This window comes from Lepus europaeus, chromosome 19 (assembly GCF_033115175.1).
Source record: "Lepus europaeus isolate LE1 chromosome 19, mLepTim1.pri, whole genome shotgun sequence".
Classification (NCBI taxonomy): Eukaryota; Metazoa; Chordata; class Mammalia; order Lagomorpha; family Leporidae; genus Lepus; species Lepus europaeus.
Window position 1 is genome coordinate 1,391,472 of NC_084845.1, and position 22,335 is coordinate 1,413,806.

The 22,335-nt window shown below is 47.5% G+C and overlaps 2 protein-coding genes across 2 annotated transcripts in view; one reads left to right on the top strand and one right to left on the bottom strand.

Moving 5' to 3' along the window:
* LOC133748643 (uncharacterized) overlaps window positions 1-21,968 on the top strand; it is a 72,021-nt gene extending 50,053 nt beyond the window's left edge. Inside the window, exons 5-16 of the mRNA XM_062177575.1 lie at window positions 3,560-3,656; window positions 6,027-6,595; window positions 7,052-7,083; window positions 7,133-7,200; window positions 10,821-10,914; window positions 11,042-11,152; window positions 14,243-14,534; window positions 14,778-14,893; window positions 15,288-15,326; window positions 15,389-15,484; window positions 16,677-16,803; window positions 18,342-21,968. Of these exons, the coding sequence (XP_062033559.1) occupies window positions 3,560-3,656; window positions 6,027-6,595; window positions 7,052-7,083; window positions 7,133-7,200; window positions 10,821-10,914; window positions 11,042-11,152; window positions 14,243-14,534; window positions 14,778-14,893; window positions 15,288-15,326; window positions 15,389-15,484; window positions 16,677-16,803; window positions 18,342-19,486 (2,786 nt within the window). The 3' untranslated portion in view covers window positions 19,487-21,968. The remainder of the gene's footprint in view (window positions 1-3,559; window positions 3,657-6,026; window positions 6,596-7,051; window positions 7,084-7,132; window positions 7,201-10,820; window positions 10,915-11,041; window positions 11,153-14,242; window positions 14,535-14,777; window positions 14,894-15,287; window positions 15,327-15,388; window positions 15,485-16,676; window positions 16,804-18,341) is intronic.
* The window catches only part of LOC133748520 (zinc finger protein 773-like), a 47,867-nt gene continuing 25,627 nt past the window's right edge, over window positions 96-22,335 (bottom strand). The window contains 5 exon segments of the mRNA XM_062177368.1: window positions 96-7,166; window positions 7,739-7,807; window positions 8,300-8,426; window positions 10,871-11,408; window positions 13,428-13,553. Coding sequence (XP_062033352.1) covers window positions 5,926-7,166; window positions 7,739-7,807; window positions 8,300-8,426; window positions 10,871-10,906 — 1,473 coding nt within the window. The 5' untranslated portion in view covers window positions 10,907-11,408; window positions 13,428-13,553 and the 3' untranslated portion in view covers window positions 96-5,925.

Here is a 22,335-nt window from a genome sequence, read left to right on the forward strand (position 1 = left end):
CTTTTGTAAGCAATTTTCAAACACAAAAGTCAGTAAGATTCAGCAATAAGAATGAAAGAGTTAAGAAAATACATTTTACATTTCACTATTGGCTAAAAACTATGCAAATAAAAATTCATTTATCAAGAAACTCATTCTTGATAGCCTATGTTGAAGCCGTAACTCCCAATGTGGCAATATTTTAAGTGGGCCTTTAAGGAGAGAAAGGAGGTTAAGTGAGGTCCCAGGGAGCCCCACAGCAACAGGGCTGCTGTTCTCCCAGGACAAGGAGCTGACAAGAATGCAGCCACACAGAAGAAAGGCCATGGCAGGGCACAGGGAGGACGCAGGCCACAGGATCCTGCCCCCGGAGCCCTGAGAAGAGAGAATTCTGTTAGTGAAAGCCCCACTCTGCGATATTCCGTTCTGCAGGTCCTAGCAAACTACCACGTTATACAGTCAGTGTAACCCTGTTCAAGTGTGTGGAAAACAAATTCTCGTGATCAATACATACTCCAGGTACACAAGTGTGCACGAACTGGGAAACGTGGAAGGTATCTCTACAGTAGCAATGTTCAACTTCCAAAACCTCAGAAAAGTACATAAAAACCTTCAAAGGGAGAATGTAAAATGCATTTTATTCATACAGTTATATCACAGAATACTATAAAAAGCTGAAAATAGAAACTTGATAAACATGCAGAAATGAAAGTGAAATAACAAGTATGTTGATCACATGAAATAAGCCATAAAATAATTCTTATACTCAGATGGTTCCATTAGTACAAATGGCAAAATAGAACTACAGGGGCTGGCGCTGTGGCGTACCGGGTAAAGTCGCCACCTGCTGTGTTGGCATCCCATATGAGCTCATGTTCAAGTCCCAGCTGCTCCACTCGGATCCAGCTCTCTGCTATGGCCTGGGAAAGCAGTGGAAGATGGCCCAAGTGCTTGGACCCTGCACTCACCTGGAAGACTTGGCAGAAGCTGCTGGCTCCTGGCTTCGGATCAGCCCAGCTTTGGCCTTTGCCGCCATCTGGGGAGTGAACCAGCAAATGAAAGACCTCTCTCTCTCTCTCTCTGCCTCTGCCTCTCTGAAACTCTGCCTTTCAAATAAATAAATTAAATCTTTTGGCCGGCACCATGGCTTAACAGGCTAATCCTCCGCCTTGCGGCGCCGGCACACCGGGTTCTAGTCCCGGTCAGGGCGCCGGATTCTATCCCGGTTGCCCCTCTTCCAGGCCAGCTCTCTGCTATGGCCCAGGAAGGCAGTGGAGGATGGCCCAAGTGCTTGGGCCCTGCACCCGCATGGGAGATCAGGAGAAGCACCTGGCTCCCAGCTTCAGATCAGCGAGATGCACCGGCCGCAGCAGCCATTGGAGGGTGAACCAACAGCAAAAAGGAAGACCTTTCTCTCTGTCTCTCACTATCCACTCTGCCTGTCCAAAAAAAAAAAAAAAAATAGCACTACATATATATATGTCCACACATGGATGTTAAAATTATCAATAAAAACAAGGAAATGTCTCCTTGGAACAGAAAATTAAGTTTTGTGGTTTGGATAACTGAATTGCAAGAATACACACAAGGGGGCTGGCACTATAGTGTAGCAGGTTTTTTGTGTGGTTTCTTTAAAGATTTATTTATTTATTTGAAAGTCAGAGTTACACAGAAAGAGAAGGAGAAACATGGTGCCGGCCCCCGATGTAGCAGGTTAAAACTCTGCTTGCAGTGCCAGCATCCAATTTGGGTGCCAATTTGAGTTCCAGTAGCTTTACTTCTGATCCAGCTCCTTGCGAATGCTCCTGGGAAAGCAGTGGAGGAAGACCCAAGTACATGGGCCCTTGTACCCATATGGGAGACCCAGGAAAAGCTCCTGGCTCCTGACTTCAGCCTGGCCCAGCCCCAACCATTGCAACCATCTGGGGAGTGAACCAGTAGATAGAAGATCTCTCTCTCTCTCTCCCCCCCTCATTCTCTATCTCTGCCTTGAAAATAAATATATAATCTTAAAAAAAAAATGCACATAAGACTTCCGGGGTACAATGAATATTTTACTTATTCACCTGGGCAAGAATTAAACAGATGTTAAGTTTAGAAATAGCTAGTAAACTGGCTATGTAAATTTGTTATTTTCTTTATGCATATCATACTCAAAAATATGAAAGTCCACAACTGGGAGGAGGAAATATATAAATTTGGGACTTATATTAAGTGGAAATTCAGATAAAAATATGTAGATACCAGCCGCTGGTCTCAACTACATGCATGCATACAAAGATGCATAAAATCCATACTATATAATTTTTCAAAGAATTGCAGTGTACAATTAACAAGAAGCTGGAATCAGGAATGAAGCTGGGACTTGAACCCAGGTACTACACTATAGGATGTGAGCATTCCAACCAGTGGTTTCACTGCTAGGCCGAACACTTGCCCCTGATATATTTTAATTTTCAAACTGGGGACCAGTGCTGTGGCATAGTGGGTAAAGCTGCCGACTGCAGTGCCGGCATCCCATATGAGTACCAGTTCAAGACCTGCCTGCTCCACTTCCAATACAGCTCTCTGCTATGGCCTGGGAAAGCAGTATAAGATGGCCCAAGTCCTTGGGACCCTGCACCCATGTGGGAAGACCCAGAGCAATATCCTGGCTCCTGGCTTCAGATCAGCGCAGCTCCAGCCATTGCAGCCAACTGGGGAGTGAACCAGAAGATGACAGACCTCCTTCTCTCTGCCTCTCCTTCTCTCTCTGTGTAACACTTTCAAATAAATAAAATAATCTTTTTTAAAAAGTTTCAAAATGTAATAATTATAAACTCTTTATTATAATTAAAAGCATACCTTTGGGGCCAGTGCTGTTGCGTAACGGGTAAAGCCACTGCCTGCAGTGCTGGCATCCCATATGGGCACTGGTTTGAGACCCGGCTGCTCCACTTCTGATCTAGCTCTCTGCTATGGCCTGGGATAGCAGTAGAAGATGGCCCAAGCACCTGGGCCCCTGCACTCACATGGGAGACCTAGAAGAAGCTCCTGGCTCCTAGCTTTGGATAGGCGCAGCTCCAGCTGTTGCGGCCAATTGGGGAGTGAACCAGCAGATGCAAGACACCTCTCTGTCTGCCTCTCCTTCTCTATTTAACTCTTTCAGATAAATAAATAAATCTTAAAAAAAAAAAAGTGTTTTGTTTCACTGGTCATTAGTCTTCATTCATGTATAACATGATAAACATTTTTTAGATATATAATTAGATTTAGGATGTCCTCTCAAAAACTGCTAAATATAAGATTTAGCAATATGATGATAATTAATCTTCAGAAGATACATTTTATTCTTACATTGCTAAAAAGTTCTAAAACCTATATTCACTATGCTAAAAATGAACTGACAATGAAGGTAAGTTTCCCAAACTGTGGCTTTGTGAATGGGGAGCTCATTTTCAGCCTGGATTCCATCTCCAAGTGAAGGTCTAGAGAATCCTATTTGAGTCGACACGGTCAGCACTGTGTAGAGGAGAGTGTAATCTCTGCTGAAGACAGGGCAGGGGCGTGGTCCTCCCAACTCTACCTCCTGCTTCCTCAGGCCTCCCAGCAGCCAACATCCGGCTTGTCCCTGTTGGTCCTGGCAGCTACTCCTGGGACATCTCCGCTTGCACAGGGGTGCCTCCTGACACCACTGTGTGAGCAACCCTGTGGGGGCCACCTACACCCGGACAGCCTGGCAACCGTCACACCTGCCTTCCTGGTCTCTGATCTGGGGCAAAAGCAATTCAGCAGGAATGACAGTCTCATCAACAAATGGTACTGAAGTAACTGAACATTCACAAGTGAAAAATGAACATCAACCCAAACCTTATACCTTAAACAAAAAATTAAATCAAACATCGAGATCTTAAATGTAAAACAAAATAAAACTTTAGGAAAAAAGACTAACAACAGAATATCTTGCGGACCAAGGGCTATAATTAAAAGAAAAAAGATATCATATGAACAACCCACCTTTATACTTAAAGAAAGTTGAAAATGAAGAACAAAATTAATTCATATGAAGCCACAAAAGACCCCAAATACCAAAGCTACTTTGAATATTAAGAATAAAATGGGAGTCAGCATTTGGCCTAATGATTAAGGTGCTGCTTGCGTATCCCACACCCCACGTTAGAGTGCTGTGTGCCAGCTTCCTGCTCATGGACACCCTGGAAGCAGCAGCAGATGCCTTGAGTACTTGGGTCCCTGCCGCCTATGTGGGAGACCTGGATTGGACTCCCTGTTCTTGGTGGATCCCGCTCTGGCCCAGCCCTAGCTGTTGTAGACATTGTAGGGAGTGAATCTGTAGATGAGAGCCCCACTGATGCCTCCTAAATAAAATAAATTTTAAGAAAGAACAAAGTGGAAGGCATTCTACTAACTAAATGAGCTCCACTTCTGATCCAGTTCCTTGCTAATGCTCCTAGAAAAACAGCACTTGGCCCAAGCCCTTGGGCCCCTGCACCGACATGGGAGACCTGGAAGCTCCTGGCTTCAGACCAGCCCAGTTCAAGCCACTGCAACCATCTAGGGAGTGAACCAGCAGATGGAAGTTCTCTGTCTCTCCTTCTCTCTCTAACTCTGCCTTTCAAATAAATAAATGAATCCTTAAAAATAATACAGACAATGCAAACAAGGTGTTATGTTCATTTTTTTTTTTCTTTGAGGGTCTGAGAAGTGAATAGGTTTATACCAAATGCCAAAAGGGACAGGTCTGTTATGAGACCTCTAAAGATGGGGGTTTATCCAAGCCAACCACAGGAATCTGGTAGCTGTCCCCATTTTTAAAAGCTTAAAACATTTCCAGGGGTCAACTCTGTGGTGCACTGGGTTAAGCCGCTGCTTGCATCACTGGCAACCCATACTGTGGTGCTGATTCAATTCCTGGCTGCTCTGCTTCCAATCCAGCTCCCTGCCAATATTTCTGGGAAGGCATCAGAGGATTGCCTAAGTACTTGGGCTCCTGCCACCCACGTGGGAGACCTGGATGGGGCTCTGGGCTCCTGGCTTCAGCCTAGATCATCCCTAGCCATTGCAGCCATTTGGGGAATGAATAGAAGACTTCTCTCTCCCTCTGTTTGTCAGCCTTTCAAATAAATAAATACTTTTAAAAATAAAAACAAAAGCCACAGATTGTAGAAAAAATACTGGCAATTCTATCCAGAAATATTAGATTATAAAACAACAAGAAACCAATTTTTAAAATATGGACTGTTCATTTAAAAAGATATGAGTGACAAACATGAAAAAAATACTCAACAGTGATTAATTAAGGAAAAGAACCACAATTTAATACCTAGTAAAATGGCTAAAATGAATGACTCATCATACACTTACATACAAAGTGTCAGGCTGACGTGAACACACTGCATATCTAACATACTACAGGAACAAATGTGAAATTCCTAGCCATTCAGAACACACTTTGACAGACTCTTTACAATTTAAACACCTGGATCAACCTCCAGCATACAGCATCAGGAGCTCTGGAAACCTGTTCCCCAACAAAATTATAAGAACACAATTCTCAGTCTCTGGAGATTGCTCTAATACACAGCAAATGAAGTAATATGTATTCAGAAAAATCTAACATTCAGTAAAAATAGCAACATTCTCAGTGTGAACAAAGGCCTTTGGTCCCAGCGCCCTCTACACGCAGTGAGAAGGAAATTCCATGCCAGACTGATGCAGCCAAGAACACAGGGCTCCCTCATCTTGGAGCTTCCAGCTAACTTCTTGGGACGAGCTGAGTATCAGTAATTGTCTTCCTGTACCCAGAAGGCATATTTATACGAATGTCGTCAATTTCTAGACCCCTCTTAAAGGATACTCTCAGAACGTTCAAGTCCCATCCATTCCTGATGTTTTTCTCCACTCTGAACTTCGGCCTTTGACCTAAGCCTTTCTCCGCATCCAGTGCACTCATAAGGCCTCGCAGCACTGCGAACTGTGCAGCGTTGAGTGAGGCTGGAGGGACAGCCAAAGGTTTTCTCCCATGTCCTGTATTCGAGACTTCTCTCCAGTGCGAACCTCCTGGTGTCGGATGTGGCTGAAACGCTGGCGAAAGGATTTCCCATGATTGTCACACTCTTAAGACATTTCTCTAGTGTGAATTCTTCGATGTTTGACAAGGCTGGAGCTGTGGCGATAAAACTTCCCACACTCCCTGCACTCGTAAGGCCTCACGCCAGTGTGAACCCTTTGATGTTTAACAAGGCTGGAGTTCTCGCTGAAGAATCTCCCACATTCATTGCACTTAAAAGGCTTTTCTCCAGTGTGAACCTTTCGGTGTTGGATGAGACTGGAGCTTTGGCTAAAGAACTTCCCACATTCACAGCACTCAAAAGGCCTTTCTCCAGTGTGGACCCTCCAGTGTTTAACGAGGCTGGACTTGTGGCTATAAAACTTCCCACACTCACTGCACTTATAAGGCTTTTCTCCAGTGTGAACTCTCTGATGCTTCATGAGGCTGGAGTTGAAGCTGAAGCACTTCCCACACTTCGGGCACTCGTAAGGCCTTGCTCCAGTGTGTATTCTGTGATGCTGAACGAGTGTAGAATTGTGCCTGAAAGCTTTTCCACATTCATTGCATGTAAAAGGCTTTTCTCCAGTGTGAACTCTTTGGTGTTGAATGAGGTCAGCATTTCGGCTAAAGGATTTTCCACATTCACTACAGCCATAAGGCCTTTCTCCAGTGTGAACTATTTGGTGTAAAAAAAGGTTGGATTTATGGCTAAATAATTTCCCACATTCACTACATTCATAAGGCTTTTCTCCAGTATGTAGTCTCTGGTGCTGAACAAGTAAATATTTCTGACCAAAGGCTCTGCCGCATTCGCTGCATTTGTAACCCCTTTTCTCACTGCACAAGGCCTCCTGGTTCTCAGTGCTCCCACAGGGCTCTCCTCCACTGTGGGTCCCCTGCTGCCTGGGGAGACCTGAGCTGGTCAGGGAATCCCTCCTACCCTCCCCGTTTTGCCAGGGTTTCTCTGGCAAGTGTACTCTGCAGTTCTTCCACGCTGAGGCCTGCCCCTCTTCTGCGTTTAAGGGTTCCTGTCCACAGTCGAGCTGCTGGTGCTGGTGAGGGTCTGTGCAGAGCGTTTCGTTTACAGAAACCCTCTGTTCCCAGGGCGCCTCCGCAGCGTCCCCTCCAGGCCAGCGACCTGAATACGAAGGAATCCTGATGACGTTGCTGGGGTGGGGGTGGGGGACAGCATGTCTGACACATTCAGTAATGAGTCCTGGTTTAGCTGGCAGAATGAGGAAGCGAGGTCAGGATGGGGGAGTGCCTGCTGTGTGGAACTGAATTCAGCAAGCTCACAGAGTGGGAAGACCTCACGAGCAACAAGGACACAGGCTGGGTGCGGCACAGGGAGATGAAGCCTCTGCAGATGGCTTTATGTAGGGCCTCAGCTACTGGAGACCCATAACAACAGGGGAGAAGGGTGCGCCCAGGTCCAGAGAAACTGTCACTGAACAGCCAGTGTTCCAGGACTAGTCAGGGACAAGTACACCCCGCACAGCAAAATCAGTCAAAGCCACTGTCGGAGAATGTGAAACATGGAAGACAGATAGGTAGGGGACAACCCTGGGTCAAAATCAAAATCAATGGTAAATAGGCAACTAGGTAAGAAAAGATGGTACCAAAACATGAGAGCCCTGGAAAACTCCTGGCATGGTCTGAAGCCTCTCTGAGCACATCCTGGCCCCCACCCCAGCTCCACCTCTGAATTACCTCTTGGTGTAAAGGGCTGTCCCCACAACTCCAGCTGGACAATTTCATGGGTCTTGGCAGCTTTAAGTCCTAAGGGAAAGAATGGCAGGACACATGAGTGGCCAGCACTGGGCCAGAGTGACCTATCCCATGACAAACCACAGGAAAAAAATGCACAGTACAGACAGAATCTTAGGAGAATCTTGCGGGAACTACCCAGTCAAGTAGGGATCCTGTCGGTATGAGCACATCCCAGTACAGGCACACCCAAGGTAGGTCAGTCAAAGGAAAGGGGCACTAAACTTTCATGCACCTGTACTGCATTACCAGGCCATGGAGAAGCCAACACGGTGAAATCCATTAGGCTGACTGCAGGACTGCTGGCCCCCAAAACCTTTCCTGCAGGCCTCTGGGGCAGCTAGGGAGAGAAAGCGGTGTGTGCACAGCCCGAGTCTATACCTACTCCAGGACACTGGAGAAGGAAGCAGCGACTATGGCCCAACAGTGAGGATAGTCCTGCCTTTAGGAAAATAAGAAACAGCAGAGCCAGCCCAGAGCTGGGACAGAGCGTAAAAACCTCACCTAACGAGTCCATAAGAGCCAAGGTCTCCAGCATCACGCTGCGGTAGAGTTGTTTCTGGGCTGCATCCAGCAGATTCCACTCCTCCCAGGAGAAGGAGACAGCCACATCGGCAAAGGTCACGAAGCCCTGCCACGCGGGGAGAGCTGCATTTCTATTCCTTCCACGGCACTCCGGACAGCCTCCCAAACATCCATGCTTACGACCATTCCCCTCCTGAGCCCCTTCCTTGGAGGGGAAATGGGAAAAGGAGAAAGAAGAAATAGGAAGGAAGAAGAGGAAGAGGAGGAGGAGGAAAGAGAGGGAGAAGTGGAGAGGTGGAGGAAGAGCAAGAGGAGGAGGAGGAGGAGAAAAGAGCGAGAGGGATCTCATCTACTGATTCACTTGCCCAGATGCCTGCAACAGCTGAGGGTGGGCCAAGCTGAAGCTGGGAGCCCAGAACTAACCCAAATCTCCCACATGGGTGGAGGAATTCAATTACTTGAGCCATCAAGACTGTCTCCCAAGTCTACACCATCAGGAGCCAGAGTCAGGCAACAAATCCAGACATGCTGACTTGGGACACAGGCATCTATATCAACTGCTAGGCTAAACACCCCTTCAGATTTTCCAATGTTGATCACTATGGCTATAAAACCTTCTAAACCTCATGTCCTTGACTGCTTAAAATGGGACCCTCTCCATATAATCCTTGGTCTATATTCGAGGCTCTGACTATGTGAGACCACCGTCCAGGGAGCTCAGAAGGATACAGAGGAGAGCAAGCCAAGAATCCCAGGACACCACAGTCCTGGAGACCAGGCATGTGCAAGCTGAGATGGGTGAGGACCAAGGACATCCTCCACTTGTCTCTGCATGGTCTGCAAATGAGATGTAGCCATAGGTTCCTATACAAAAGCAAAGCTGTAAAAGCAGGCAACGATGTCCCTAAGGATCGGCCAAGCTCCCCTCACAGACCGTGGGGTCAGTGTGCCTTCCCATCTACCATCTGCATCTCCTCCTCAGTGATACCTGTGGACAAGCACCTGACTTCTCTGTACCTCGGTGTTGTCATCTGTAACAGGGAGATGATAATGGTACCCACCCAATAGGAGCAGTGTTAGATCAAATCCATTCCTATGTGTCAGTGACTAATTATCAATTCTTACTGAATGCACATGTAATTACTGCTTCTGTCAACATTTTTCGGTGCAAATAAAATAACAGGTTTTAATCAAGTGGATGTTTTTTAACATTCCTTTTAGCTAAGAATGCAACAGTTAAGAATCTGATTTTAAGCTGGCACTGCAGCTCAATAGGCTAATCCTCCGCCTTGCAGCGCCGGTACCCCGGGTTCTAGTCCCGGTTGGGGCACCGGATTCTGTCCTGGTTGCCCCTCTTCCAGGCCAGCTATCTGCTGTGGCCAGAGAGTGCAGTGGAGGATGGCCCAAGTGCTTGGGCCCTGCACCCCATGGGAGACCAGGAGAAGCACCTGGCTCCTGCCTTCGGATCAGCACAGTGTGCCGGCCGCAGCACGCCAGCCACGGCGGCCATTGGAGGGTGAACCAACGGCAAAAGGAAGACCTTTCTCTCTGTCTCTCTCTCTCACTGTCCACTCTGCCTGTCCAAAAAAAAAAAAAAAGAATCTGATTTTAATCAAATGCAGATTATTAAGTTTTCGACTTTATTAAGTGTTTGTATCATTTAATTGTTGAGTTCATGTTGTTTTAATTGTCCCTGGGTATGAATCTTGATTAATTAGTGCTTCAATACTTATTTTATAAATCAATTCAGGAGGAATTGGAGCAGCTAGGTCTGGCAATGTGGCTGCCTGCGATAGAGTTGTCAGAAGGCAACTCTTAGGAGGTGGGTCTTTCCATTGCAGCAGGTGATCATTTGTCCTACACTGGAATCCAGGGGAATTTGGGCATCGAAGTGGCTGTTCCATCAGCCTGCCTGGCCTTTCATTTTCTCCACAAGGAGCAGACAAAAGGGCAAGAGAGACTCCTGAGCCAGCAATGGCAACTCTATACCACTCAGCTGGTCCTCCATCCACGTCCTCCACCTCCGGCAGTCATGCCTTGCTAACAACGGGGAAATGCTGTAAGGAATGCACCATTGGGTGGTTTCGGTATGCAAACATCAGAGCACACTCAGATAACCCCATGCTTCTGCACAACTAGGTTATATGGGACCACCCGCTCCTGACTCCTGGCTCCGGTCTGGGCAAGCCATGGCCATTGCAGCCATCTGGGGAGTGAACCAGCGGATGGAGCTCCTCTCTCTCTGTCTCTACTTTCGTCTGTAACGCTGCCTCTCAAAATAAATAAATGAATCTTTAAAACAAAAAGAGAAAAAAAGCCCCAGCCTGGTTCCATCGGTGTGCACGCTGGCAGTGGGTCCCCCGCCTCTGCGCATTGATTTTTCTTGAATAAATTCGCTGTGGCTGCAAGTTCGCATCCTGCCTCCTCTCTGTTCTGCATTCCTTTTCCTCACACCGGGCACGAGCGCCTCACGCGCCTGAACCCCGGGGCCGGGTTGCAGGGACGGTAGCAAATCTCCCTCACTCAGGGCACGGAGGGCGCAGAACTTACCTGAGCCGGGCGTCTCAACACCGCCGCCGCCGCCATCAGATGTTGTGAGCAGAGCGTGGCCGGGAGCCGCGGCGGGAAGGGCCGTCCCCGCTCACTCTGGGCACTGCCGCGGAGCCTCAGACTTGACTCCGTGTTGTGAACACAGCCCCTGTTCCTTCTCGCACCTCCCAGGTCTCCTCACCTCAACGTAAAACGACCCCTGGAGCAGGGGAAATGATGCCGCCACGGCGACGCCGGAAGGCCCGCCCAGGCACGGGAACGCCAGTTTTCATTGGCAGAAAGGCGCAATGCCTTCTGGGTAGTGTAGTTCTGGCGCCATCAAACTTTAGCGGCCGTGGCTGCGCACCCGGAGAGTACGATTCTTGCGTCTTTGGGATTAGCATGGATTTCAGGTTCCCTCCGCTGAGTTTTCCTTCTCTCGAAGCACTTGCGGTTCTTCAGGGCCACAATAATTGGCTTCCTTAGGCTGAACCGTGTATACATTCCCAAGTTTTCCTTGGCAAAGGGATGTCCAGTTGTAAATTCAGTGATGCAATACCTTAAGTGTGAGAATAATACAGGGTTCTGGGGCCGGCGGTGGCATAACGGATAAAGCTGCCGCCTGCAGCGCCAGCATCCCATATGGGCGCCTGTTAGGAGACCTGGCTGCTCCACATCCGATCCAGCTCTCTGCTAATGCACTTGGGAAAGCAGTGAAAGATGGCCCAAGTGCTTGGGCCCTGCACCCACGTCTAGCTCTGGGCTCCTGGCTTTAGCTGTCCCAGCCCCAACCCTTGTGGTCATTTGGAGAATGAACCAGTGGATGGAAGATTCTCTCTCTCTCTCACTCTTTTTTTTTTTTTTTTTTTTTGACAGGCAGAGGGGATAGTGAGAGAGAGAAACAGAGAGAAAGGTCTTCCTTTTTGCCGTTGGTTCACCCTCCAATGGCCGCTGCAGCCGGCGCATCTCGCTGGTCCGAAGCCAGGAGCCAGGTGCTTCTCCTGGTCTCCCATGCGGGTGCAGGGCCCAAGCACTTGGGCCATCCTCCACTGCCTTCCCGGGCCATAGCAGAGCTGGCCTGGAAGAGGGGCAACCGGGATAGAATCCAGCGCCCTGACTGGGACTAGAACCCGGTGTGCTGGTGCCGCAAGGCAGAGGATTAGCCTGTTAAGCCACGGCGCCGGCCCTCTCTCACTTTCTCCCTCCCTCCCTCTCCCTCTAACTCTGATTTTCAAACAAATTAAAAAAAAAAAATACCTGAAAGAAAGGGCTCTGATTTGAGGATACACATAGCTAGGAATCCTAAGTATTTACTTTCCTCCTTTAAACCATGCTCATTTGTGCCCCTTCTCAAATCAGTGTTCAAGAAGGACAGTATGCCTCAGAAACATCTCTTAGAAGAGTAGATTCTAAATCATTCACCTATAAGATTATAGATACAGATATAGATATATAAACTGACCACTATGACTTGAACCTTTGTGAACACATCTAACAAACATGTTATAGAATACAGTCATAGCAAAATGCATACAATATAATGCAGCTTATGAAAAGCTTGGGATATGACAAAAATAAATATATCAATTGTAGAAATCTACATAGATATTAAAAATATAAAGACACTGCAGACTGTTTCTCAAAATTTTCAGGTATTAGCTCTACGGGGTGTGCCAGGCATATGAGGGGAGCACAGGAGAGTGGATGCCTAAGAAACTATTTATCATGAATGGTTATTTCACAGATGTGTTTTTTAACTAAAAAGCAAGATGTATACCTCTTGTCAACACTCCGCTGAACATGTGAAAGCTTTAAAATAAAAGGCTAAGTAGTTTTATTTTGTCACCGTAATAAAAATGGGTGGCCTCAACAGAGCAAACCGATTCATCTATGTGTGAAATTTCAAATAACTTGATCACTGAGGGGGAAAACCGAGCATTGAATCACTTAGTTTGGATGAAATTATTATCTACAACAGGATTCACTAATATTGAATTCATAAAATAAATTCCATGAGGATACTTTAAAAGAACAATGTCAACATATTCTGGCCTATAATTGAGAACATCAAAACTGGAAGCCCAGACCTTATCTTTAGCCAGATCTCCTTCAGGACTGGAGACTATCTCCTCCCTTGAAGGTTCAAGAAATGGTTGCTGACTTAGAAATGTTGAAACTGAAGGTCAGAGGACAATTCTTCAGATGGGTTACATGTGGTTGATGTTTTCTGGAGGTGATAACTAGAGACCAGAAAAATGCAAAGGAAGTAATCATAGAGGAGCCAAGTCCCGAATAATCACATAAAAGGTAGGATAAGTGTCTAAGTGATGAGGTACGAAAAAAATCTGGTGACTTGGAGTAATAGGAAGAAGGACACAGTGGCTGAGCCATGGGATAGGGAAAAAAGTAACACCGGGAACCAGACATGACTGTGAATTCAGTGATCAGCTCTCTGCTATGTAACTTTCTGGTCAATTCTTCCTACTTCTCCCTTTCACACTAAATGAAAATCAATAAAAATTTTTTTTAAAAAAGAGGAAAGAACAGTGCTAGATTCCCAGCATCTCTGTACCCCTACCTGAAAAGTAGTGGCCACTGAAGGAAACCTCTGCCTGTGGTTTGAGACTTGGTTGCTGGACCAGCCCAGTTATTTCTTCACTCACTCCTTTGAACTGGTTTGTTAACTTTCAATGTGCTGTGACTCCTTTTAAAAAAGAAAATATTCATTTGAAAGGCAGAATGACTGGGGGGGGGGGGGGGAAGAGAAGTGGAGAAACAGAGAGAATGGTCACACCAGCAGGGCTGAATCAGGCCAAAGCCAGGAGCCAGGAGCTCCAGCTGGGTCTCCCACACAGGTGGGGGGGGGGGGCCGCGGGGGGGCTCACGCACGTGGAATCATCTGCTGCTGCACATCCCCAGCGCATCAGCAGGAAGCTGGATCAGAACGCAGAGCAGCGGGAACTCAAACCGGCCCTCCAAAACGTGATGCGGGCTTAACTCACTTTGCCGTAGCACCCACCCCTGCTTGTGACTTCTTAGTCTACTAACCGCTCTTGATATTATTAAATATTACCATCTTGGGACACTGGCGCTGTGCGCGGTAGGTTAGCCGTCCCCCTGCAGGCGCCGGCATCCCATATTGCTGATTGATTGGAATGGTCAATAAAACATGGCATTGTGGGAAGACACAAATGTGAACTGGGTGATCAGTTAAGGTGTCTGCTGCTCACAACACGTATCAGTTTCCAGCTATATAAGTCTGCGTGACATTAGTATATGGTGTGATAATTGCGGGTTTTTTTGGTTGTTTTTTTTTTTTAATGAGCATTCTCATCAAAAGCCTAAGGAAGACTGACATGATAGATCTCTAAATATTTCTGTGCTATGTTACAGACTTCGCTCACCAGCAGTACAGATGTGACACCTCTAAGAAGCGAAACGCCGCCTTGGCCGCTGGGGGCCCGTCCCGCTTGCAGGCGTCCCCAGGCTCCGGCCCAGCTTTTCCCCCAGAGGTCGCCGGGAGGACGCGCGCGCGGCCGCGGGAACTACACTACCCAGGAGCCCCGGCGGGCGGGACCAACGCAGGCCCGGGAAGCGGGCGAGTCCCTTCCTGCGGACGACCCCGGGGCGGGACTTCCCGTGCCCGCCGCCGGCCGACATGTCGTTGACTTCCTCGTCATAGTCCGTGAGACGGCAGTGCCAGGCCGAGGGTGAAGGGAGAACGTGAGAGGCGGCGGTGTCGGCCCTGAGCAGAGGCGGGGCTGGAGCTCCGCAGTGGCTGCCAGGGAGAGCTGGCCTCTGGGAGGCGGATCGCGGGCCCCCTCTCCTGACACCTGTCTCCGATGGCGGCGGCCGCGCTGAGGGACTCGGCGCAGGTGGGTGCGAGTGCACGGGTCCTCGCCCCGACCTCGTCTCTGAATCGTACAAGCTTCAAGTGAGGGCTCCTCGGGGTACTGCAGCCCAGGCCCCTGTGTCCAGGACAGCGGAGAACCCCGTCGCCAGCCAGCTCGATGGGTTGTGGAAGAACGTTACGTGTACGAAGACGTAGAGCCACACCGCTAGAGCACGCCGGAACCTGGCGTCCTCTAGCTGTCAGGTTAAGAGTATGAGGAGTCGTCACCCTGGATGGTCATCCTGAGCTGCCCGGCGTCCACTCTGAGACCAACGGAAGGTTTCCAACGGAGGAGAGACACGATCAGAGACGGTTTAAGAGTATTCGCTAGGCTGCTGAGAGGAGAAGGTCTGGGGGTTGGATGTGGGGTGATGCGAACAGGACACAGTAAGACTGAGAATCAGTTTAACATTCGCTCGGAGGCTACCCTAAAGACTGAAGCTGAGGGTTGACAGTTGGCCCCAGGCCACCTTAGGACTCAGCAGGAATCAGGGATAGCCTTAGCTTTATGGTTGCTAACCCTTCACAGTCTCCCTCTTCCCACAGGTTGCCATGAACTCAGAAGTAATTATGGACCCTGTCCAGGTGAGGGGAGGCTGTCCATGCTGGACCCTGGGGGAACCCCAAGCCTAGAGTCTTGAGTTCAGGTCTTGTTTATATGGGGGCTCCCATTCTTGAAAACCATTGGACTAAAGCTGGGAGGCTGCTTCAGACGCGGGAGCCAGCATGAGCAATACTTGGAGGTGAGGCTGATGGGAGTTTCCAAGGAACCTCGGGTCTCCGCCATGTCTGGTAGGAACCAAGGACAAGGGGCAGGAGTCAGGCCGGAAATGACGGCTGAGGAGTTGGGCTTCTGTTCTAAAGGTCAGAGACCTAGGGGAAATTAGCTGGCAGAAGTCTGGGCCGGGCTTAGAGCTTCTACGGTGCCTTTCTGCCAACCTCCTGGTTGCTGTTGATGAACACAGTGAGCAATGGGATCAGAGGAGGGAAGTGATCTGACCTAGATCTTATCCTCTCCGTAGATGCCATGCGGAGAACAGACTAGATACTTCTGGGAGTTGATAAATTCTGGCGGAGACAAGGAGATCAGGGAGGAGGCTCCTACAATATTCCAGATAAGTGGTGACAGATAGGCTGTATGGGAGGCTGTGAAGAATCAGGACATGATTAGATTTTATGCTGTTATAAAGAATCACCCTCAAGGTTTTTTAACCTGAATAACTAGAAGGGTAGAAGCTTCATCAGCTGAGATGGACAAGTCAGTGTTAAGAGTAGTTTTCCATGTGGATTTGAAAAGCTTATTTGTGATCATGAGAGGAGTCTGAGATATTCCGAGCATACTGTGTAGAGGGGTCATGTGAGTTTCTGGACACAGGGGACTGGAGTTCTTTACAGGGTTTCCGAATGAATACATCCAAAAGGTAGAAGATGATGTGTAGACTGGGGCTTAGGAGAAAATCTTCACATCACAACGGTTGTGCAGTGAGTGAGCCAGTAAGGTGATGGTGAAGGTCACTGATTGTTTAGATGGGCCACAGTTGTGAGACAGCTGTGACCCAAAGAATTATATGCTTGGGACTGGATTGATGGCACCTGGGCCATGTTACTGGTCTTAAAGGAGAAAGGTATGCCCAGCTTTGGTTGTCTGGCAAGGATGATCTTAATGACTCATGGAGAATTAGCTAGCAGTAGACGGGCTCCATATGCCAGCCCAGAGCTTAAATGGTACCTTCTGCCCACCTCCCTGTTGTTGCTATGGGTGAACAGAGTGAACACTGGGAGCACAGTGACAGAACAGATGCCAGTGGCATCAGGTCCTGGTATGTCTGAATTGAGGAGTTGGGTAGGAGAGTTTCCAGGTGTGTGCTCATGGGGAATGGATGGGGTCCTCAGGAGAGAGGCTGTTGATAGACTCAACTCTCCCCACTGCGGCAGGGGCAGGTGAACTTTGAGGACGTGTTCGTGCACTTCTCCCAGGAGGAATGGGGGCTCCTGGATGAGGCTCAGAGGCTCCTGTACCGCGATGTGATGCTGGAGAACTTTGCACTTACGGCCTCGCTGGGTAAGGCCGTCACACCCACCCCAGGATCCTGGAGTAGATGTTTCCCTTCTCCCTTTTCCTAGGGCAGCCTAGCCCTCCTTCTTCAGTTCCCTGGAGGAGTGCTATGGAAACCGCCTCAGCTGTGTGTGTACTGCCTGCTGTTCCTCAGCAGTTCCAACACCTGCTGTCCGAAAGGCTCATAGGGATGGAGCCAGCATCCTGCAGTCAGCTTAGTGGATCTTTTCCATCTTTTCCTTTCTCAGATTGAATGCCTCTGTCCATATCCATGTCTGGCAACTCTGAGCCCAGATTCTGCCCCTCCTGACATTTCCTGTGGCTTGCCTGAGGAATTACATGGACCAGATGGTCACTATTTGTGGGGACACCTGGATTAACCCTACTCTGAGATAATTTTTCTATTTTTTTTAAAGATTTATTTATTGAAAGTTAGAGGGAGAGAGACAGCTTGAGATCTTCCATCTGCTGGTCCACTCCGAAAATGACCACAATGACCTGAGCTGGGCTGTTCAGAAGCCAGGGGCCAGGAGCTTCCTCCGGGTCTACCACGTGGGTGCAGGGGCCCAAGAACTTGGGCCATCCTCCACTGCTTTCCCAGGTGCATTAGCAGAGAGCTGAATCAGAAATGGAGCAGCTGGGACTTGAATCAGCGCCCAAATGGGATGCGGGCACTGCAGATGGCAGCTTTACCCACTACACCACAGCACTGCCCCTGATAATTTTTCTATTTAGCTTTCTTTTTTATGGGGTGGCTCCTCCAGACCAGTGCTGGCCATTCACCTGCCCTCTCTTTTCTTTAGGACATGTCTCTTCTGTATCCCATGTAGTCGCCTCACTGGAGATGGGCAGTGAGCCCAGGGTACCTGATTGGGTAAACATGATTCCATTGACAAAGAAACTGTAGGTGGCTGTGTCCTGGGTGAGGGAGCTGAGGAAAGATTGGGTGTTAGGACTGAGTTCACACCATTCCCTAACCTTTCTGAACCCACAGGAGTTTTTATTCAAGGCTATGCGATACACCTTATTTCTGTCAACTTTCCCATTTACACACTTGCCTTTCATGCTCTGACCTTCGGCCTCTGGCTGTTCTACACCTGTCCCTCAACATCTGCCCTATTCCCCTCTACTGTCTCCTCTGCAGTGCTCTCCAACATTGACCTGTACTTATGTGTCATGAGATGTGCATACTCCAGGTAGTCTTTAAATATCAACTACTCAGCTGTGATTTGATTTTCTTGCATATGCACATAGCCTTCTGCACAACTCTCACCTGTCCCAGCAGCCAAGGGAATCCAACTGTGAATGGCATCACTGGAGGCCCCGCCTCTTCCTGTGCTCTGTCCCTTGTTTATATTTTCTCCTGAGGCCTCCCCCAGTCCATTACCTAAGATGCCAACTGCTATTCAGCAGAACTTTACTCAACTTAAGCTCAGGCCCTTGTCCTGACAGTAGTCCTATGACCTTGATCTTAATTGTATTAGACACACATATGAGGCCCCACTGTGTCAATTTATACATCATCAGAATTTCTATGCTTCCAGGTTGTTCATGTGGAATAGCACATAAGGAGACACATTTTGAGAATGGTGTTCCTAGAGAAGGAGTGTCACAAATCAGGACCAGCAAGGGAGGTTTTTTGATACAGAATGCCCACCATCAGACGTGTGGCCTGGCATTGAAAGACATTTTGCAATTGGCTGAGCGCCAGGAAGCACACCATGGGCAGAAACCATACATGAGTGTGCCATGTGGGAGACAATTCTGGTTTAGTGCAAACCTTCACCAGCACCAACAGCAACACCGTGGGGAGACGCCCTTTAGAAGGGACAAGAGCCAGGCCTTGCTTGAGAACAGCTGCCCTGTCCAAACATCACAGATGATCTCTATGCAAGAAGGTGGTACAGACTTCCCAACCAGCTCGAACATTTTCCAGCACCAGCTCCCCCGCAGTGAGTGGAAGCCACGCAGTGCCTCCAAATGTGAGGAGGGCTTCTCTAGTGGACAAAGACATTACACATGCAGTGAATGTGGGAAAACCTTCAGCCGCAAAGACTCACTTGTCCAGCACCAGAGAGTTCACACTGGAGAAAGGCCTTATCAGTGTGGTGAATGTGGGAAAACCTTCAGCCGGAAACCCATCCTTGCTCAGCACCAGAGAATCCACACTGGAGAAATGCCTTATGAGTGTGGCATATGTGGAAAAGTTTTTAATCACAGCTCTAACCTTATTGTACATCAGAGAGTGCACACTGGAGCAAGGCCTTACAAGTGCAATGAATGTGGAAAAGCCTACAGCCACAAATCCACTCTCGTTCAGCATGAGAGTGTCCACACTGGAGAAAGGCCTTATGAATGCAGTGAATGTGGGAAATACTTTGGTCACAAGTACAGACTCATTAAACATTGGAGTGTCCACACTGGAGCAAGGCCTTATGAATGCATTGCATGTGGAAAATTCTTTAGCCAAAGTTCTGACCTTATTGCACACCAAAGGGTTCACAATGGTGAAAAGCCTTATGTGTGCAGCGAATGTGGAAAAGCTTTTAGTCATAAGCATGTACTTGTTCAGCACCATCGAATTCACACTGGAGAAAGACCATATAAGTGCAGTGAGTGTGGGAAGGCCTTCCGGCAAAGGGCTTCCCTTGTACGGCATTGGAAAGTTCACACTGGAGAAAGGTCATAGGATAGCCAGGAATATGCCATTTCCTTGTTTGACAAAATGACTAGTACCAGAAAGGAGCTCCCACAATAGCCTTCGTGTGTAGCCATCTAGCCATCAGTCAGAAGTTTAATCTTACACCTTAACACTGCCCGCCCTGGGAGATTTGAATGTCGCTTGTATAGGAAGCGTTCTAGAGCTTTCTTGTTCTTTGGAAGCTGCCCAGGACCCTCGCTGGAATTACTTGACCAGTGCCTCTGACAGAAGTCATTTATCTTCATAGTGGCAGGTTCCACTTTGTGCACAAGTCATCCTGACATGCTCAGAGAGGCAGGTCTCTGTCCTCTTCCCTTTCCTAGAGGAAATCACTGGTGGTGTGGGGTCCTGGAGGACTCTCGCCCCTTCCTGCCCCACACTGGTTTAAGCATGAGGCAGTTTAGGCCAGGAGGATGTATGCTTTGTTCTGTGGTCTGCTTGTAGAGAAGCCTTTGGACATTATTGGCTTCATATGGCACTTGTGATGGGTTTTTCCAGCATTCAGGACATCTACCCTGAAATTTCCTGCCTCATATTCTGGTTTAAAAAAAAAAAAAAGCCTTAATTTTTAGACTGGACATCTTGAGGATGTTGTTTACTTTGTGGGCTAAATTGAGAACTGAGTTGATCTCTGCCAGCATGAAGCAATGAAAAGCTTTTGCCAGAGCTCTGTGTCTTGGTTTTACAGGTGATAGTATGATGGCAAAGAGCTCCAATTCTAGTGACAGTCTAAGTTACACTGCTGCTTAAACTCTCCTAGGGAAGAATACATTGGTATTCTTTGTGAGCCTATTTGTTTCGTCTATTTGTCAAGATAACAGGTGTGGCTGAGGTCACCCTGAAATTGTTGTAACAACCTAGTGTGCCTGGGCGCAGCATACATTTAGGTCCTCTTCCCAGAGGATACAGCTCCTTGAGGAGAACTGGGACCTGCCAGGATCCCTGAAGTCTGTTCGGTAGGCAGCTATCATGGGCTGTCACCTGAAACAATAGGTGGTACAAGGGGACTGCAACAAACTACAGGGAAAATGACCCTCCTAAAAGTGCACCCACATATGTTCCATCACTGTGGCTTTGTTATGAGAGTTTGCAGAAATTCTTAAGACTTCCATACGTGTCTCTTAGAGCTAAGGTCATTGTTAGAGTAAATATCAATAGTCCTGACTTCTCCCTCATCTTTGCCCAGACAACCATTGATCACTGTTACTCTAAGCTTGTCCACACTTCCTAGAATGTTTTATATTATATATACACACACACACATATGTATATATGTAATATATATGGTAATTCAGTGTGTAATGTATCTGGCTTCTTTAATTATACACTATTGTTTTTTATTCACCCATGTTCTATTTCAGAAGTTCATTTCTTTTCATTTGTACTTTTGCTGAAAGTATTCCATTGTAGAGAGCTATATGCAATTCCAAAGCAAATGTTCCAGAGAGAACTCATACTTAAGAGCCAAACTGCAGTATCTTTTTATAACCTTAACCTGAAAGTAAAATTCCACCATTTCTGATACATCCTATAGGCATCACTGACTAATCCTAGTAAAAGATGGAAGCAAACTCTACAGTGGGAAAATATGGATTTGTGAGTACTATTTTGGATGCTGATGAGTATAGTGATCACGATTATTTTTCCTTTTTCAATCTTTTAATGGTGAATTAAATAGACTAGTTTTCAAGTATTAAACCAACTTTGCATTTCTGGGGTAATCCTCAGTCAAGATGTATGTATTCGTTTTCTGTATTATTGAGTTTAATTTTTTATTTTTTAAAAAGATTTATTTATATATTTGAACATCAGAATTACAGTGAGAGGGAGAGACAGAGATCTTCCATCGACTGGTTCATTCCCCAAGTGGCTGCAATGGCCAGGGAAGAGCCAGGCTGAAGCCAGAAACCAGGAACTTCTAATGGGTCTCCCTTGTGGAAGGCAGGGGCCCAAAGACTTCAGCTGTCTTCCGGCTACTCTTCCCAGGCCATTAGCAGGGAGCTCGATCAGAAGTGGAGCAGCCAGGACACAAATGGGTGCCCATGTAGGATGCTAGCATCACAGGCAGTGGCTTTACCTGCTTTGCCATTATGCCAGACCCAATATTACACACACTTGATCTTAGCCAAAAGGCCGAGAAGTGATAGCCCCAATATTTTTCTTTTTTCTTTTTCTTTCTTTTTTTTTTTGACAGGCAGAGTGGACAGTGAGAGAGACAGAGAGAAAGGTCTTCCTTTTTGCCGTTGGTTCACCCTCCAATGGCCACCACGGCCGGCGCACCACACTGATCCGAAGGCAGGAGCCAGTTGCTTCTCCTGGTCTCCCATGGGGTGCAGGGCCCAAGGACTTGGGCCATCCACTGCACTCCCGGGCCACAGCAGAGAGCTGACCTGGAAGAGGGGCAGCCAGGACAGAATCCAGTGCCCCGACCGGGACTAGAACCCGGTGTGCTGGTGCCGCAAGGCGGAGGATTAGCCTATTGAGCCACGGCGCCAGCCCCAATATTTTTCTTAAAAATACTTGTATATATATTCATATATATATATATATATATATACTAGTTTCTGATTTTCTTTGATGCCTAGTTTAGCTTTGGTGTCAGCAAAATGCTACCTTTACAGAATGTTAGGATGTACTCCTTAATTTTCTGGAGGAGTTTGTGAAAAATTGGTATGATTTCTTCATTAAATGTTAGGTACAATTTATCAAATGAAGCTATGTGGACCTGGATTTTTTTCTGTGTGTTAGTTTCTAACTGCAAGTTTAATTTCCATGATAGACTAAAACTTGAATAATTTTTAAAAACTTAAATATAGTCATATTTATAGTCATAATGT